We start from the raw sequence: 19,814 nt of genomic DNA, 5'->3' as shown, positions 1-19,814 counted from the left end.
TTAATTGCTTTATTCCATATTCCGAGAGAAATGTATGTGTCAATTATTGACCAAAACTAATTGTACATCGAACGTCTTTTTACCAAAATTATACACGTAAAGCACGCGACGTTTTGTGCGGTGAATATACTTTTTCCGCAGGTGAATATGCTTATACATTCAAAATCCCATTCATATAGAAAACCCTACTTTAATTTTATCAATATGTAATAATGTGTGTTATTTACTATTATTTGTCTATGTCTTTTTCTTTTTTAGCCATGGTGTTGTCAGTTTATTTTCGTTCTACGATTTTGACTGTCCCTCTGGAGTATCTTTCGCTCCTCTTTTCCAACCCTCGGACCCCCCTTTCCCCCTTTTGGATCCGCCAATTTATGTTATAGGAATGGTGATGAAACCATGCTGTTCTATACTGTAATACTTGCCGCTGTATTTTGGTTTCGATTTTATACATCAACGTTATGTACGATATCTTTATGAGTATTGTAAATCAAAGATAACGCTAAGTCTTATAATACGGGGCGCCGAATGGGACTTGAACTTTTTGTAATCAAAATCAATTTTGTGTACACAAAATTCAATTCTGTCATAACAAAATCATTTTTGTCTTGCAAAACTATGTGATACAGACTTGTTTTATGAGAACTTCAATTTTGTAATGACAAATTTATTTTTGTAGACAAAATTCATTTCAGTGATTTTGTCAAATAGGTATGCAAATATAAACTTATTTGCATACAAAATTGACTTGTGTTACCTGATATGGAAATTAAAACACAAAAGTCAATTTTGTGAGACAAAATTGAATTTGTACGCAATTAACATGTTGATTAAATTAGCATCCTGGTATTTTGTAATTAAAATTATTTTTTGTGGAGACAAAATTGAGTTTTGTTAGACAGAAGTGAAAATTTAACACAAAATTGACTTTTGTGACAGAATTCAATTTTGTCTACACAAAAATAAACACAAATTGTCATTGTGCAGACAAAATTGACTTTTGTGACAAAAATGACTTTTGTGACAAAAATGACTTTTATGACTAAAAAATTGACTTTTGTGTTAAATTTTCACTACTGTTTTAATAGACAGGACCTGGGAACAGTATATCTAACGTTAATATATATGTTCCTGATAGGACTGACGAACAAAAGGATATTTTTTTTTATACTTGCTAACATTACCAGTATGTATAAGGGAATGATCATTCAAACTCGGGACTCATCAGTAGACAGCACATTTGATCTATGTTTATAAAAACTGTTTTAATTTTGAACACCTCTATTCACAGAATTACTATTGGTTTCATCTTTTTTGTGCATTTTATTCGGATTCATAACAGCGGTAACCGTCATTGATTTCAAATTAGACACTGTTGTTTACTTCCGACATGTGCTTGTAAAAATATTTTATTTTACTTGATATTGACCATCTGATAACGACAGTCTACAAGGTGACAAAAGCTAGGTAAAAGTTTTTTCTAACTACTAAGCCAAACTTGATATAAGTTCTATATAATATTGATGTAACGTTAGTACGTTACGCACGCTGTTCCTACAACCCCTAGGATTTGTAACACAATCTTCGAAAATATTTCCTCCGCAAAACAAAATAAAAATGTAAGCAAACACGAACCACTATAAAACAAATTCAATATATGTTTTAAATTATGTTTTTATAGCTCTAATATCTAGTATGTTTGAGGATTGAAATTACAAAGCTATGTGAAAAAAACGGATGTCCAACGTTACATTTATGAAAAACTGTTTTGACTCTTATGTATAGTGATCATATTTCTTATTCTCTGATCTTCCGGAAACTTGGCAGGAACAACGGTATGTGTCGGTTCTTTGTGGCGTTAAAGCCGTTATTTTGCCAAATTTCATTTGACTCGGTGGCCGCATATTAAGCTTGAATAAAAAAAATGTCCAACGACGTTTTACGGTAACTTAACGATTGAAAGTGAATTTTATAAGTAGATATAGCAGAAAACGAATAAAAAGAGTAAGACAATAACAACATCTACCAAAAGTACAAATATTTACCTCATTGTTCGTGAGTTCAAATATTGCAGATTTTATAAAATCTTCTCTATACAGTCGTTTTCCAGGCGTTAGCCATTTTGTCCAAGTTGATATTTCATTTTTCAAAGCAGTTAACACGTATTTTTTAACTGATATTTCAATAAGTTATTTATAATTGATCAAAACAAAAGTTAGATACACGAAGAGTACAAAATGCCAAAATTCTTTAATTATTAACTACATATTTGGGTCTTTAACGAATAATTTTTTTCAACACATTACAAAACGGTAGCCATTTTGTCCAAACGTCGAAAAACGTCGAAAAATCCGAAAAACGCTAATTTCCCACGTTACATGTCCTAAAGTTTCAATTAAATGTTCATGATAATTAAAACAAATCGTTTGGTGAAATTTGGAAAAAGATGTTGATGGCTGCCGGAAAAAAAAGAATAGTGCATGTTGCTACATGTATAGACTCCGATCGGGACATAGATTCGACACAGGTTAAATTTTTGCAATTTTTATTGATCGTTTATAGCTTTTATCGATTTATTTAAAAGAATCGTGAAAAGGGAAATTAAATCGCATTACATGAACTTCGTTCAACTTTTGCAAAGACAAATTGGAAACACCAAGACAATCCTCTAAATGTTAAATGCGAATTTTAATTTATGTTGCGGAAGGACTTCGAAATAGATCTTTTAAAGTAGTCTCTTCAGTAAGGTGCATTCACCAATTATATTAAAAGATTTAATACAAGTCCACGGAATGTTTTACCTTGCAATTTGCCTGCTATTCATGTTATAACTGAAAGTTATTCCTGTACTTCATGTACTAGTGAAGCCGAAACTTTTCGTCAATATTAACTTGTGCATGAAATTGAGGTACATTGTAATTGAAAGACAAATCCAAAACACGAAAACCGTTTCATTGAATTAATAAAACCCGGTATTATATTAGCCGTTTTTACGGACAATTCAAGAGTAGATTGCTTTATTTTAAAATGTATATCAGAAGTTAAACAATTTAAGCAAGCAACTTTAGAAGACTTGGAAAATAATTCTCAAGCCAAGATTCAAGAAATTGAAGGGGTGTATTTCGACAAATTATGTGCCAAGAAAAATACAATTCTATTCAAATTAATCAAGGTTAAAAATGTTTCGATTTACTTGCAGAGTGTCAGATATATTTGTATTGGGGTTGAATTGAGATATAGAAATTTTACAATAACAGATGATATGCACCATGAAAGTTAAACATCCTATGATAAAAGTTTTGCACATTATTTATGGAAACCGTATACATGTACTTCCGTCCAATTTTTCCTTCCTACATTACTTGCGACAGTAAGCACTGCATTTTTAGGTGAACTAACTTCAAAGGTAAACATTATTAAATCGATTTCCACTTGACTCCGACTTGAAGTAATTTATGATAAAATGATATCACAAAAAGAACAGAACCAGAATCAACCAACAACATATAAAAAAAACGAATAAAACTTGCAAAAATTAATCAAAGTCAAAAACCCTCTTTGACGCCGCATTTTTAGTGTAACGTCGTGTTGTAGGAACATCGTGCACAACGTTTAGGCGTTATTTTCGAAAACTTCGTATATTATTAATAAGTATTCTTTATATTATGAACATATACAGATGAAATTGAAAATAAGCATTATTAAAAAATCCATTATTGAAAGCAAGATTACCATGATTACAAGTGTAAAAGGTACAAGACTTGACAAAAATTTGACTTTTTAAGGGCATAACAAACTAAAGGTAGAAAGGGGATTGCAATTTTTAAAGTTAAAATGAAACTTCTTTGTGTAAAGGATCGTGGTGATATAAAATTAAAAACATGAAATCAGTATTTGTGATGGTGCTGTTTTGAATTTTGAATTCTGAAATGCTTATAAATCTTTATTAATCTATTATATATCTGTGTTCTTTACATATATTTCAAACAGCTGTCAGACCTCTTAAACACCAACCACAACCAGGCAAATATGTTGACTCCAGCATTTGAAATCAAACAAGATGATGACTTTATAACCATCATTATCAAAGCACCATATGCAAGGGTAAGATAGTAAACATTAAAAATGTCAAGTATGTTACTGTATATATAATTTAACAAGACAAATGAATTTATTATTGAATTGAATTTATATAGAATGAACTATGAGTACAAAATGTATTTAGATATACATGTATTAAAGAAGATGTTGTATGCAGTGATGGATCCAGAAATTTTCATGAAGGGGCCCACTGACTGCCTAAGAGGGGGCCTGCTCACGTCATGCTTCAGTGAATACCTATGTCATCAAACAAATTATTCCTACAAACAGGGGGCCCAAGCCCCCTTGAAAAACCATCTAAATCCGCCTAGAGTAATGAGAGCTGGTATGTTATATTTTAAAAATCAGAATTTTTTTCGATCTAAATTTTTTGAAAAGGAATTCTAAATTGAAGCATACATGAAAAACAAAAAGATTGTTTCTTCTTCTATTTTTCAGATAACAGATACAGAAATATTTATAGAAGGAAATGAGTTCAGATTTCACTCAAAACCATATTTTCTGAGGTAAATTTTCATATGTGTTATCTGTGTTTTGTACATTGTTAATTGCAGGTATAATCAAATCTGTTGGAACTTAATGATTTTTGTTAGAATACAGACATTACAATTTTATAACCTGTATCATGGGTTAGATAATTTTGTTCACACTTAAATGAAAAATTATGTTTTCTTTGTTTGCAATGTCAACATATATTTGTTCAGTCTAACAGAAGTTGCAATGGAAACTTTGTTATAAACATTGTCATAATATTTTTTCCTGTTGGAACAAATATTCTATATCATTTATTCTGTTAGGAACTTATACTGTAATATTTATTCCTGTGGAAATAATATTCCAGAATATATTTTCCTTTTGGAACTTATTTTATGAAGGAACTTCTATTCCGTGACACTGATTTCCACAATAAGTACTCTTTACCAATCCTGGATTTTGTATGGTGCCCTGTGAAAGAGGTGATCAATCAACAATCAGATCAATTTTACTAAGTTAGGTAAATCCTAAGCTAATTTGGAATAATTGATTGAAGGTTTTTATGGCCCATTGATGGGCAGTATGTTTTCTGGTCTGTGCATTAGTTCGTCCGTCTGTTGGTTCTTCTGTTAATTCTTGCGTCTGTCCCACTTCATTGTAAAGTGTTTGGTCGAGGTAGTTTTTGATTAAGGTAGCACAATACAAAGATTTGTTCACTCCCAATCAGACAACTTTAAACTGATGTAATTCATTTCATCCTTCTTTATATTTTAAAAATGAGGTATCAAAAGAAAGAAGAATGATTAATCTTTCAAATTGTGATAATTTCATTATGACATAATTATTACATAATTATTTGTTATGTAATTAGTTGCTATATTGTGATGTCCACACTTGAATGAATTTAGCTTCTTTGCTCTTCATAGCATCCCAAAATATTTTATAGATTCTTGTACAACACAGCTTGACCTCCAAAACTGTGTCTCAGATTTCCAAAAACATCAATAGAACAAATTTTATACCACATTGAATTTAGTGATCTCTTATGAATTGATGTTGCAAACTTCATTGAAGATTTATGAGAGAATGGAATACACTAGGAAAAATCTGAGACAAGGAGGTCAAGCTGTGTTGTACAAGAATCTATAAAATATTTTGGGATGCTCTGAATAACAAAGAAGCTAAATTCATTCAAGTATGAACATCACAATATAGCAACTAATTACATAACAATTAATTATGTAATAATCATGTCATAATGAAATTATCACAATTTAAAAGATTAATCATTCTTCTTTCTTTTGGTACCTCATTTATAAAATTTAAAGAAGGATGAGTGGAGTTACATCAGTTTAAAGATGTCTGATTGGGGATGAAAAATCTTTGTATTGTGCTACCTTAAGTTGAAGTCCAATCAACTTGTAACTTAGTACACCATGTACACGTTACCTATGATATGATCTTTCTAATTTTAATGCCAAATTAGAGTTTTTACCGAATTATAAGGACTTAATTATTTGTCTGCTTTATCAATAGACATGTGTACTTTATGTATTATAGATTATCATTACCAGGGAATATTGTAGAGGATGGAAGAGAACAAGCTAAATATGATGCTGATAATGGTAATACATGTGTTTGTCAATTACAGAATAAGTTGCAAACCTATAGATTCAAATGAACACTTTATTTTGCTACAATGTAAAGGTCATAAATTATCACACAATCGTCTGAAACACAGTCTCCTAATGCTGGATGATCTGTTTTAAAAAATGATGACTGTCATGAAAAAAATCACTTATACTAGCACTTTTTTCCTCTCAAAAATTTGAAATCCACGAATTTAAGAATCCGGCGAACTTGTAACTTTCTTCAAAGCACGAAAATTGATACCAACGAAATAAAGTACTTTCACAGTAAATCAATGCTTTATATGTTTTTCGATAAAGTAAATATTCAATCTCCTTATAACAATGTATAACAGGCATCACAGTCGATATAAATTTAGAATTTATTTCCTAGTTCTTGATTTTAAGCAGGAGACAACAGTTATATACATGTTATGATTGACAATTCATAACACATGTACAACTGGCTAACGGAAGAGGTCTTTAATGATAAATGAAAATAACATTACTGGGATGGAGAGGTGTCTCATTGGCTCTCATACCACATCCTCTTATATCATTTCACCTGTAATTTACCTGTTATTTACCTGTAAAAAAATCGGCGCAAATGAAAAGAAAAATCGGCGCAAATGAAAGAAAAAATCGGCGCAAATGAAATGCAGATCGGCGCAAATGCAAAACGCCGGGTACATGTAAAATGCAAAGATTTTTTAAAAGGATGTTAAATGATTTTTTTGGTCATCTTTGATTATTTTAATATTAAAGCTTCTTAATAATTGCTTTCATGTCACCAAAACATTGAATTCAAAGCCAACATCAACTCTGGAGATTGCAACAGATTTTGCACTTCTTTAAACACTTAAATTCATGATTTACCTATACCTCCTTACAAGAACAATATATTGTAGTACGTACAGAAAAAAAAATCTTATGTTTGATTTTGCTGGAAAGCATGTGAGGCATATCTTGTGCTCCTGATTTTGTTTACAGCTCATCAGTTTTATTATGACTATTGTAGGATCATTTACAGTAACAGTACCTAAAGAAACTCCAGGAGAATTGTTTGAAGGGTTAGACATGATTACAAAACTACTAACTAATAAAGGGCAGACAACTGGTCAGTCACCTTTGATTGAAGTTTTGAGTAAGTTATTACTACAAATATTTTCAGGGATAATATTATTGGAGCATGTCTACATCATACAATGTAGGTAGTACATCATACAAAATTTTGTTTTTGAAGTTAGGTAGACATGTTCACAAATTGACACACATGTCTATCTATTTTGAAAAGTAAAGATTAAAAATTGGAAATTCCAGACTTCCAAATTGATTGTTGTCAGTTTATGTAATTTAAACTGTTAAATGAATATGAAAATAACAGTGAACATACCTCAGTAGAAGTAACTTTCCAAAAAAAAATCTGATAAGATGTTAAATACAGTTTTGTTTTACATTTAATATTTTATCTTTTAACCAGTCGTTCACATCCTCGATTTTTTATAGATAGATGTCTCATTGGCAACCATACCACATTTCTTTATTTATATGTTTAACAATATCATGCATTGGTACTCCTTCCTAATTATTATTTGAACAACACAATTGGAAATTATTTGAACACTTTGAAAACCTTGTACTTGCTGTTCCAGAAATTGATTTTGGCTTTTTGCTACAGATGAATCAAATGATGGTACACAGGCTGACGAGGAAGAAGAGGAGGAGTTTGATTGGCATATAGAACAGACCCCTTATACTGAAAAAGAATTATCCTTAGACTGTCCTAAATATGGCTTTGCTAATCAGAAGTCAGGAGTGTTCACTAGACTACAGGTAAACATGTCAGAATATATACATGAATTTTCTTTATAAAGGATATTCAGATTCTTATAAATCTAAGGTACATAACTGTCAGATATACAATAGAGATTCAGTATTATAATGATCATTGTCTTACTGGAACCTTTTTATTGCAGATTTTTAGGTAAAAAATCCCCAGACCAAGGTATCATTTGATTTGTCAATGCTTTAATTTATGTATCTTTATGTCTCTCATTTTGAAATCTCCTTTGTTGCTATATACTACTTTTGTTGTACATTTTTTTTATGCCTGTAGTTTAAAAAAAACAACCAGGATCTGGAATCATTTTTAACTGGATTTTTGTGACAAAAATGTCGGTTATTGATTTGGGGATGTACGGCGGGTGGCCGGGCGGTCGGGCAGCCGGGATTTGGGGATGTACGGCGGGCGGCCGGGCGGTCGGGCAGCCGGGCGGGCGGCAATCAAATGTTGTCCGTGCATTAACTCATGAACCGTTCAACCAAAGCTTTTAAAATTTTAATATGTTATTACTGACAACTATACGAAGGTCAAGTTCAATAATGGCGATTTTGACTTTTACCGTTCAGGAGTTATGGTTCTTGAAAGGCGGCAATCAAATGTTGTCCGTGCATTAACTTATGAACCGTTCAACCAAAGCTTTTAAAATTTTAATATGTTATTACTGACAACTATACGAAGGTCAAGTTCAATAATGGCGATTTTGACTTTTACCGTTCAGGAGTTATGGTTCTTGAAAGGCGGCAATCAAATGTTGTCCGTGCATTAACTTATGAACGGTTCAACCAAAACTTTTAAAATTTTAATATGTTATTACTGACAACTATACAGAGGTCAAGTTCAATAATGGCGATTTTGACTTTTTCCGTTCAGGAGTTATGGTTCTTGAAAGATTGAAAAATGGAGTTTTCAGTCGTGTCCGTGCATTTACTCATGAACTGTTCTACCAAAGCTTCCCAAATTTTAATATGTTGTTACTGATGACAGAATGGAGGTCAAGTTCAATAATGACGGTTTTGACTTTTACCATTCAGGAGTTATGGTTCTTGAAAGATTGAAAAATGGAGTTTCCAGTCGTGTCCGTGCATTTATGCATGAACTGTTCTACCAAAGCTTCCGAAATTTTAATATGCTGTTACTGATGACAAAATGGAGTTCAAGTTCAATAATGACGATTTTGACTTTTACCGTTCAGGAGTTATGGTTCTTGAAAGATTGAAAAATGGTGTTTCCCGTCGTGTCTGTGCATTTTCACATGAACCATTCAACCAAAGCTTTTGAAATTTTAATATGTTGTTACTGATGACAAAATAGAGGTCAAGTTCCATAATGACGATTTTGACTTTTACTATTCAGGAGTTATGGTTCTTGAAAGATCGTAAAATGGCGTTTCCATTCACATTGTTGCATTTACTCATGAACCATTCAATCTAAGCTTTTCAAATATAATTATTTCAAAATGTTGATACTGATGACAAAATGGAGGTCAAATTTGATATTGATGATTTTCACTTTCACCATTCATCAGTAATGGTTCTTGTGATATTGCCAGGACACAAATAAATGTAAATAAATCCGGTTTGCTGTCGTTGTGACAGCCTCTTGTTATGCAGTTAAGCTGCATTATGCGAGCACCCTAGATTTGTGTTCTACCCAATAAATGCTGAAATACTTGCCATTGTTATTATCTAGCTCGCTACTATGTTATATATAACTAATTGAACATTTTTTAATACTTTTTATTCTGGATTACAAAAAATATGACCAGAAAAACCTTAAATGATCGTCGATTTATCCAAAAGTTTTGAAGTTACACATAGAAAGTAGTGCTTATTAAGAATCCTTGTGTAGTTCATTATGACTTGTGCTTTTAGCTAAGATGTCAAGGAACAATTGTATGAAATATTTAATCGCCGAAAATCTCTTAAGACAAGTAGTTTAGATTTCCCAAATGACAAAAGTCGTAGGGATATTGTTTGTCATCAATATGTAGTACAATTGCGTCAGTAGTCTATTATATAATAAGTTCAACTGTTCATGCTGTTGGCGGCAATTTCAAATTAGAAAAAAGAAATTTTCGTAGCTTTTCAATTTGATTTGGAGACAGGTGTGCAAATTAGCGGTGGTCCGAGGTCCGGGACCTTCCACTTTTGCAAGCGGAATTTCGACTAGGATAGTTGGTTTTCTAGCTACGCCCGACTTAGTTACCTTCCACTTGAAAGAAAATAAGAAATTACTTTGCAAACCTTCCATGCAAGTCACCAGTCTCCAATTAAACTAGCTAAAAACTTATTTTTATTATTATTATTCATGACAGCGATGTTCATTTTGTTCAACCGCTAGCTTTATACAGAAAATCGCCGACAAATATTGTATAAATTCGAGTAAAATCGTATCTGATTGACAAAAACAACATTGTAAACACTTAACAATGGCGGCCGTGAAGACAAAATTTTACAATATCAGATCCGATTCCGGAAGCGGATAAGGATAATTCCGGGTTTGGCGATCAATTACAAAATAAATCAAAGCAGGCGAAAAAATAAATCTATGCATGGTAAATGAATATAAACACTAGAATTGTAAACCAAAAGATATATGTAAAAGAAAGAAAAAGCAGAAAAATATTTTATACAGAAACTCAAAATTACTTTTTTACAAATTTTAATTTAAAAATCCAATACAAAGTGACAGCTGGGAACAGTATATCTAACAATATACATGTTCATGGTCAGTTTAAATTTTCTTTATCAGTGATAAATGATGATAATGCATGTGAGATGCTTTTAAAGTGTAACATATTACTGCAATTTCGAAGGGTTATTTGTTTTTCTCAATTTTGAAGGGTCAATTAAAGTAGCTGAAAGTTTCTTTATTTTCACAAATAATGCAACTATATTATGTATACCTAAATGTAATTAAATCATATGATATATAGGTGGCATTCTTTGGGGCACTCTACCCCTCCTGTTTGATAACTTGGAAACGGTCGAGCTACCCACCCCTAAACCATATGAGGGGCAGATCCAGGATTTTAGATTAGGACTAATAGGAGGGGCACAAACTTAAATTTTTGCCGAGCAGAGCGAGGTAAAATTATCGGAATATTCTTTATTAAGCTTAGAACAACCCATGCTTTGCAAATTTAAGGAGGGTGCAAGCCCGCAACCCCCCCCCCCCCCCCATGAATCTGCCCCTGCATATATACAAGTATAGGACAATATAATAAATAAAATGAAATATAGGGGGAGTCCCTGGAGTTACCCCACCCCCTCCTGTTTGAGAACTTGGAAACGGTCGAGATCCACACCCCTTAACCGTATATATTCATGTTTGTGACAATATAAAAAATCAAATGAAATATAGGAAGAGTTGCTGGGGTCACCCCACCCTTCCTGTTTTAAAAATGGTCCAGATCCCCACCCCTAAACCATATATATTCATGTATGGGACAATATAACAAATCCTAACCCCCCTCATATATGCATTGCTTTTGAAACCTTGATAACATATAAATTATTTGCCTTTTAAAATAAATAAATCATTAGATAAACATGAATGTACTATATATGAATGTTTAATGTTGAGGCAACATTGCCAGTTTTCATAATTACGGTTGCCTTGGTTTTTGGTTAACTGCCTTCAGCGCTTACAGCGCTTTGATTTGTTTTACAATTATCACAGATCTTGGGGAAAACAAAATTTACAAAACTTATTTTAGTGAAATTAAAATGGAAAATATGGAAGATAAACATTTTCCAATTAACATTCCTATCTGTAAATTCTGGTGATAATGACAAATGTCCATAGTCCTATAGGGAAACTTTATGAAACTATTTATATTACAGGATGAAATTATTGAAATAGTAGACTTAAAGAATCCAGACCAATGTAGTGTCAGTGACAGGAGAGAGAAAAGAGAAATGGCAGAACAACAGAACTTTGATGAAGATTATTATTTGTAAGTTGTAATGTTTATTCCTTAAGTGTGTGCAGATTAAAGCAATGTACAGTCTGTGTAATACACTTTTTACATTTTGAATGTATTGTCACAATATGTGTAGATTTACTTTATTTTGAATAACAAATGAGCGAAAACAACATTTAATGTTTTTTATGAAATATGTATTACTGAATGAAAAATTAACTTTTGTGGTGCACATTTTTAAGGAAAAATATTGAAATTATAATGGTCTCTGTTTCAGAGCAGATTTGTATGAAGATGATGCTGTCAGGGATTTATTAAGTTATAATCCATGTTTGTCAGGTGATTAGCATTTTTTTCTCAAAATATATGTTTAAGCATCTCTGAATGAATATATTCTCCTGCACAGTTGAATAAGATTGATTTGGGTATTCTTTTTAGGTTCCTATTGTTAATATAGCTCCTAACATTCCTAATTATGAATTCATTACTGACATTCAAATGTTTATGTTGGAATGTTCCTGATTAAGCTAAATCCTGAAAAAGGCTTTGGATGCACAAAATTTATATTTTAGTGTTATTTTCATTGAAAATATTCTAGAAAAGAAATTATGTCTTGTTCATTAATGGACTGGAAAAGTTAAAAAAATTAAGTATGGTTCCAATCCCATTTGATATGTTTATTAGTAAATATACTATTAGTTACAGTGTGTAATTGTCCTAATACGAGAATTTATCGGGTCAATAAAATTCATATCGGGTGAGGCGAAGCCAAACCTGATATGAATTTTATTGACCCGATAAATTCCGTATTAGGACAATTGAACACTGTGTAACGAATTTATCCTGATTTTGTTATATTACATATTATTATTTTTAAATTCAGTATAAGGACAATATCAACCAAATATATTTAAGATATTTAGTCATGTTAATCTAAAACTGTGAAAAATTCAAAAAATTAGGACTATGAAGCAACTCATTTTTTTAATTTTTTTATTAGGTCAATGGTATAAGGGAGATAATCCCAATTGACGTAATAAATAAGGGAGATAATTCCTATTGACGTAGTAAAAAATTGTACTGAAATTTATTAGGACAATATCAGCCAATCAAATTGCGAGAAATTACTCTAAATCAGGATAAAACTCATTATTCAGTATGGGAAATATGTAAGGGTGTTTAAGAAATATATCTAGCAGTAATGAAATTTGAAGTTTGGGATTTTATGAAGTTTTTACTTTTTTTCAGAAAGCTTTACTGATGAAGACAAAGAAATGATGAGGAATTTACCAAAGAAAGAATGTATCCTTTGCTTGTCAAAGAATTTAGTTTGAAATTCATATCTAATTGCAGTAAGACAACATGATCTTTGATGACATGAGTAGACTAGTATAACATTGAGGTTTGAATTAACAGTTTGTATCACTACAATGTATTAGTTACAATTGATGTGTGTTAATAGATAAGATGAGATACATTTGCAAAATCCCATTAAACAGCAGCCCAAGAATTCAAAGTAATAAGCTATATATTTTCATTTTAAATACTATTATATTACCTTAACTGATTTATACAGATTTAATAGATAATAAGATATCAACATATTTAGGTTTAGTAGATATAATATTTGCCTACTGTTATGATGTTAGAAGCACAGAAGGAGAACACAATGTAAGTTTTGTATATCATCATTTAGGTGGGTCTCATTGGGGCCTAAGCGTGACTCGGGATTGCTGATTTTTTGTAAGCGTGAAACGTGAAAGTCAAATTATTGTGTCGTGAAAACGGCAAATGAGGTCTAGCGGTATCTGGAAATGACAAAAAAATGAGAATTGCTTACATACATAGTGTAAGCGGAAAAGGGGAATGTGACAAAACAGAAAGCGGGATCCGGGATCGGCACCCCCAATGAGACCCCCATTTAGGTTTAAACAAGCTAGTAAGGCTCACAGTATAAAATTGTTTACATTCATTTTCCTCAGAATTTAATAGTTGCAATATTTTTTACAATTGTTGTTCTCTTATTTGAGGGCAGAACCATTCCAAGAAAAATGACAAATGTCTTAACCATAATGAAGAGCACAAAATGTTCTAAGAACAAAACATAAATATTATTGTTGAAAGGTTTAAATATGTATTTTTAGAACTATATATAATTCTGATTTTCTTTTCATTTATATAGGTATTTACTTAAGTCAACAAACTAAAATATTTATATCATTGGTAAAACCAAAAAACAATTGTTACAATTTTCATACAGTTCATGACTTATTATCTCATATATGTGAAAATACAATGTAATGAAATAACTAAGATTTTGTTTATTTTTGTAAAGCCAAAAATTTAAACAGGATCAGCAAAAATGAAGAAAAAAAAATGTCTTCTGAAAAAAGCTGAATAGTTCATAAACCTTATTTCATTCTGTTACAGGTAGAATCATCATGGACCATCAGTAAACTAAGTTCTACACTGTCTTGGCTGGATGTAAGTTTTCTTAATAATCAATATACATCAATTAGTTATAGAATAACTTATCAAAGAATACAAATAGAGAAAAATATTCAACGAGTGACCGAACAACACATTAATTCACGAATGCGCGTAGTGCATGAGTTAATTTTCAGTGTTTTTAGGTCATGAGTTGAATATTTTTCTATATTTGAATTCTTTAATTAGTTATTCTTTTTATTACATTAGCAAATGGCTTTTTTTAAAGAAATTAATGTTAAGCGTGTATTAAAGGGACTATATCTTTTCTCTACGCATTCACAATTTGTTTTGATCCACTGTTATCGACGTCTTGACAACGCTTATTGTTGTATGATGTCAGAGAGTGAAATAACCACGTATATTTCACATGTGAAATTATCGGTTTTCATTTAACTGGGAAATCAATGTAATTCATTGCAACCAATGTAATAATATAAGATATTTGGACAAATTTATAAATTCAACTAATTGAGTATTTCATCCTTGAATCTATTTTAATTTTTTTTTATAGAATGTAATTGCACAATATTTTATGATATTTTTTAGTCAAATGAAAAGAAAAATATAATTGTCGTCATCTTTTAGAACAGTGACATAGAAGACATTTGATTATGAAATAAAATATAAACTCAGAATTTATCATGAAAGTATTTTATTTATAATTATTAGACATTCACATCTGTAGAAGAAACATTACGAGCCTGTTATAGACGATGTTTGTGTTATCCATTGTACAGAAACTGGGAGTTTGCTGTCAAAGTCCACCATGATACTGTAAAGATATTAAATGGGGGTAAGAGTTTTTGTATTTTTCTGGTATTAAGCTTCAGATAATTGGTACAGGTACATTGAACATCATATTTGTCCAGAATATCTATTATGAGAATGGGTCATAGCTTTAAGTATAGAATATTAAGGATATGTAAAACTTGAATTCATTTTCTAATTTCAAAAACACCTTGACATACTTATGAATCAAATATATTTGATTTTCAGGGAGGCAAACATTATTGAAATGTTTACTGGATATCCATAGATGTTTCTCGGAGACTTATCCACATTACTTACTCAATGACCTGTATATAACAGACTATTGTGTATGGATACAGTCAGCAGAGTAAGTATTTATGTTATCACAGGTTTTTGTCTGTTAAACATTAAAATAATATATGAAAATGTAGGTCATTTATCATTTTTCTTACAAACAGTATAAGAAAGATAATAGATATAAGAAGATGTGGTATGAGTGCCAATGAGATAACTCTCCATTCAAGTCTTTTGTAAAAAAAAAAAACATTATAGGTCAAAGTGTGGTCTTCAACACGGCTCACGCCAAACAGTAAGTCATAAAGGGCCCAAAAAAATGAATAGTGTAAAACTATTCAAACAGGAAAATGTCTTGCTTATGGTTGGAAAAAGGACTGTATAAGCTTGGAATAAATCAGAAATTTACTCAAAACTCAAATTTAAATTGCCAGTTTAAAAAAGGAAAATATTGATTGAAATATATAAAGTAATTATAAACAAGATTTTATTTTCCCCCAGTTATATTTGACCGTGAATAAACATGATAAAGGAGATACTAGAAGTATGTCAATTAGATAGCAATCCAATATCTATCAAGAAAAATGTGTATGTTAAAAAATAATCAAAAAGATGGTTAAAATTGAAAATGGAAATGGGGAAAGTGTCAAAGAGACAACAACCTGACCAAACAGCAGTTAACAGCCAAATGCCACCAATGGTTAACATGTTAACTAATCTTCTTAAAAAGGTCTGTTTGAATTTGATTAAGGTGCAATAAAATTAAATATGTAAATTATTACATCTTTATGCATTACGAAAATTGACTTGTCTAAAATGTAATTTAATTTAATAGCAGAGAAGCTAAAGACCAGTGGCTTAAACAATTATAGTGACTACCAGTGAGCTGATTATTTTTCAGCACCTGACCTTTTTAAAAAGCTCATTCAATGAATGAATTGAAATAAAATTGACCTTTGCAAGAAAATTAATTGATGACATGCTTATGTTTTTTACCTGACATAAGAAAGAATATAGGCCGCGTTCAATATCGTAGCTGCTACGTAGTGCTACGTAGATTTTTGTCTATTGAACGTGTAGCTAGCCTATAGTTTCTACATAGATATTGATAGCAGCTACGTAGCTGCTACGATGTTGAACACAACCATGGTGTGATAATTTGATGTATTTTTTTTTCAGTTCAAAACAGTTACAGTCTCTGACTGAGACAATTAAAAAGGTAAGGCCTAAATATACATCTGTGATACACCATCCTTTAACCCAAGTTATTGTATAAAATAGGGAGATGATGTATGATTGCCAATTAGATGACTATCCACCAGAGTTAAAATAATGTGCTTGTCAGCAATTATAGATCATTGTACAGCCTTCAATAATGAGCTAAACCAATATTTTATAGACAGCTATAAAAGATATTACAAAATGTGAAATATTCCAATAAGAAAACAAAGGGCATGATTTAGGACAATACAATTTACAAAAAGCAAATATGACAAACATGAACCAATAACAACCACTACATTACAGACTACTGACTTGGGAGAGGAACAAAAAAAAACATGTTTGTGACCGCTCAACGGTCCCCTTTTCTGGGACAGTGGTGTAAGAGAACATCATAGGACCAAATGATAAAAATCAGTTGCAAACGGTTAAACTCAATATATTAGTATTATTTCAAAAATATATTTTCTTTCTCAGGTGTAGAAGGCAAAACATGTCTGTGATAACATTGTCTTAATTGTTCACAAGAATAAAGTACATTTATAATGGAAACACAATGTCTTCAGTCCTATCTTTATAACTAACAATGTTTATGTTTTTCTCTTTTCATTTATAGTTTAATCTTAAAAAAGTTGATGTTGGATTAGACTTGTCACTTATAGAAAGTCAGACTAAAGAAGCTATTGTTGATGATGTCATAGAAAATTTAGGCAAGGATGTTTCTAATATAAAAATACCACATGACAGTGATGATGACAGTTCTGATAGTTCAGGGGAGTACACAGAAACTAATGATGAAAGCACAGATTCTGAATGTTCATCAAACAGCTCAGATGATGAAAGAGACAATACCAAAGAAATTCCAAACATTGTTATGATTAAATCTGACAGAGAAATTGATGTAAAGAATGTTGAAAGCGTGAAAAATAACACCGACAAAACAACAAACATTGATGATAACAATACAGAAAGAACTGATGATGCACATAAACAAATTATTTCAGAAATAAAATAATAACCACAAAACTTGTTTTTTAAGTTATATAAAATACTGAACATTATTAATCCTAATTTCAGATTTTTTTAAAGTATCAAACTAAAAAATGCATTCTTTTTTGTATGGGTCATAAGATTTTCGATGAGATTTTCAAGATTTTAATTGACAAGGTGGGACTATTATTTTGAAACATGAATAACCAGTGAACATCTAGGGGGCAGCATACCATCTTCAACAATATACCGATGTCTATACAACATGTCTAGCTTTTTTAAAATACACACTATTTATTGTAATAAGCTGTTGTAAGAACAAACTCAGTGAGATCAATAAACTGTTGACAGATATATATATTTCTCTAATTCTTCGTCAATTTATCCCTTTCTGCACCCATTGTATAAAAAAAAATTAATCAACGTGTGGTTCGTTTGATCTCAGTTCTTCATTGGTCAAATTTTCTTGCTTTCCTCTGAATTTCCTATTGTGACAGCATGAAAAAAGGCAACCATGCCTGATGACGTCACGTAGAAAGAACACATTTTTTTGCAGATCACTCAAAGAAGGAAAAATTTTGCCTGCTTATTATTTGAAAATCATTAGAGAAATATATTTAGTACTTGTGAAAAATCAATTTTTACATGGGTACCAACTTTTAAGGATGGAGCATAATATAAATGTTCATGAATATTTGATTCTGTGGTTTTGGCAAAGTTTGCATGCAGTCCTATAACAAGTTTGTTGGAATATTTAATTCATTGTTTTCATTAGATGTGCTAATGCTTCTACAACTGTGTACAAAATATCATCGGCAAACCATCAGTGGTTCATCTGAAACTGGTATAATCACAATCTTGAATGTGTTAACTATACAAAAGTTTCAAAGTCAATAGACCATGACTGATGGGACAGGGCCAAATAATTTCAATTGATATGGTATGCTCAATTGCTAACGCAAAGGCATAGTACCCAATATTATTAGTTAAGGCCGTATCACAACCTTTAAGGTGTAACATATGCAAGCATGTCAATAGACCATGTAAGGGAGTGGGGTCACATGATCGCCATGGAAATGAGATATGTCAATGATTTTACAACTGCATACCAAATAGCAAAGACCTCTCACTAGCAGTGCTCCTTAAATCCTTGACATAATCACAAACTTTTACTTGTAAACTATGTTTCAAAGTCAAAAGACCATGACTGAGGGATATAGGCCAATTGATCTCCATGGACATTTAATGTGCTAATGCCAATACCACTACATACCAAATATGATTGACCAACCACTATTGGTTACCCATAAAATGACCTGATCACAAAATAATGAATTATTGATGCTGCCACCAGAAACAGCATGCCAAAATCTTATCAAAGGGCCAAGTGAGCTTTTCTCATCACTTGGCGTCCGTCGTTGTCAATGGTCAGTTGACCCCTTTAGGAGTTATTGCCCTTTATAGTCAATTTTTAACCATTTTTCGTAAATCTTAGTAATCTTTTAGAAAAATCTTCTCCTCTAAAACTACTGGGCCAATTTAAACCAAACTTGGCCACAATCATCATTGGGGTATCTAGTTTCAAAAATGTGTCCGGTGACTCGGCCAACCAAACAAGATGGCCACCAAGGCTGAAAATAGAACATAGGGGTAAAATACAGTTTTTGGCTTATAACTCAAAAACCAAAGCATTGAGAGCAAATCTGACATGGGGTAAAATTGTTTATCAGGTCAAGATCTATCTGCCCTGCAATTTTCAGATGAATTGGACAACCCGTTGTTAGGTTGCTGCCCCTGAATTGGTAATTTTAAGGAAATTTCTTGAATATTAATTATAGATAGAGATAAACTGTAACCAGCAAAAATGTACAGCAAAGTAAGACTTAAAAATAAGTCAACACGTCAAAATGGTCAATTGACCCCCTAAGGAGTTATTGCCCTTTATAGTCAATTTAAAACAATTTTCATAAAATTTGTAAATTTTCACTAACATTTACTGAAACTACTGGGCCAAGTTCATTATAGATAGAGATAATTGTAAGCAGCAAGAATGTTTAGTAAAGTAAGATCTACAAACACATCACCATCACCAAAACAC

The 19,814-nt window shown here is 31.4% G+C and overlaps 1 protein-coding gene across 2 annotated transcripts; it reads left to right on the top strand.

The window, feature by feature from the left end:
- Positions 1 to 1,365: 1,365 nt before the first annotated feature.
- LOC139512050 (protein SHQ1 homolog) lies at positions 1,366 to 18,072 on the top strand. Of its 2 annotated transcripts, none has more exons than XM_071299371.1 (15): positions 1,366 to 1,467; positions 3,991 to 4,104; positions 4,540 to 4,607; positions 6,136 to 6,200; positions 7,222 to 7,347; positions 7,882 to 8,036; positions 11,892 to 12,004; positions 12,249 to 12,310; positions 13,220 to 13,273; positions 13,548 to 13,642; positions 14,402 to 14,455; positions 15,131 to 15,254; positions 15,458 to 15,578; positions 16,685 to 16,724; positions 17,343 to 18,072. In XM_071299371.1, the coding sequence occupies exons 2-15, from the start codon at positions 4,030 to 4,032 to the stop codon at positions 17,739 to 17,741; spliced, it is 1,551 nt and encodes a 516-aa protein (XP_071155472.1). In that variant the 5' UTR covers positions 1,366 to 1,467; positions 3,991 to 4,029; the 3' UTR covers positions 17,742 to 18,072. The 2 variants fall into 2 exon arrangements, with proteins under 2 accessions (XP_071155472.1, XP_071155480.1); XM_071299379.1 differs by having other exon boundaries at positions 1,368 to 1,453; positions 17,343 to 17,752.
- The last annotated feature ends 1,742 nt before the right edge of the window (positions 18,073 to 19,814 follow it).

The sequence above is a fragment of the Mytilus edulis genome, chromosome 1, assembly GCF_963676685.1.
Source record: "Mytilus edulis chromosome 1, xbMytEdul2.2, whole genome shotgun sequence".
In the NCBI taxonomy this organism is placed as follows: Eukaryota; Metazoa; Mollusca; class Bivalvia; order Mytilida; family Mytilidae; genus Mytilus; species Mytilus edulis.
This window is presented reverse-complemented; position numbering and strand designations above follow the sequence as displayed.

Excerpts from the sequence above, each read along its gene's own strand:
- LOC139512050 (XM_071299371.1), top strand. The coding sequence starts at position 4,030 with ATGTTGACTCCAGCATTTGAAATCAAACAAGATGATGACTTTATAACC. Across the intron at positions 4,105-4,539 it reads TCAAAGCACCATATGCAAGG|ATAACAGATACAGAAATATT; the intron begins GTAAGATAGTAA and ends TCTATTTTTCAG. Across the intron at positions 4,608-6,135 it reads TCAAAACCATATTTTCTGAG|ATTATCATTACCAGGGAATA; the intron begins GTAAATTTTCAT and ends TATGTATTATAG.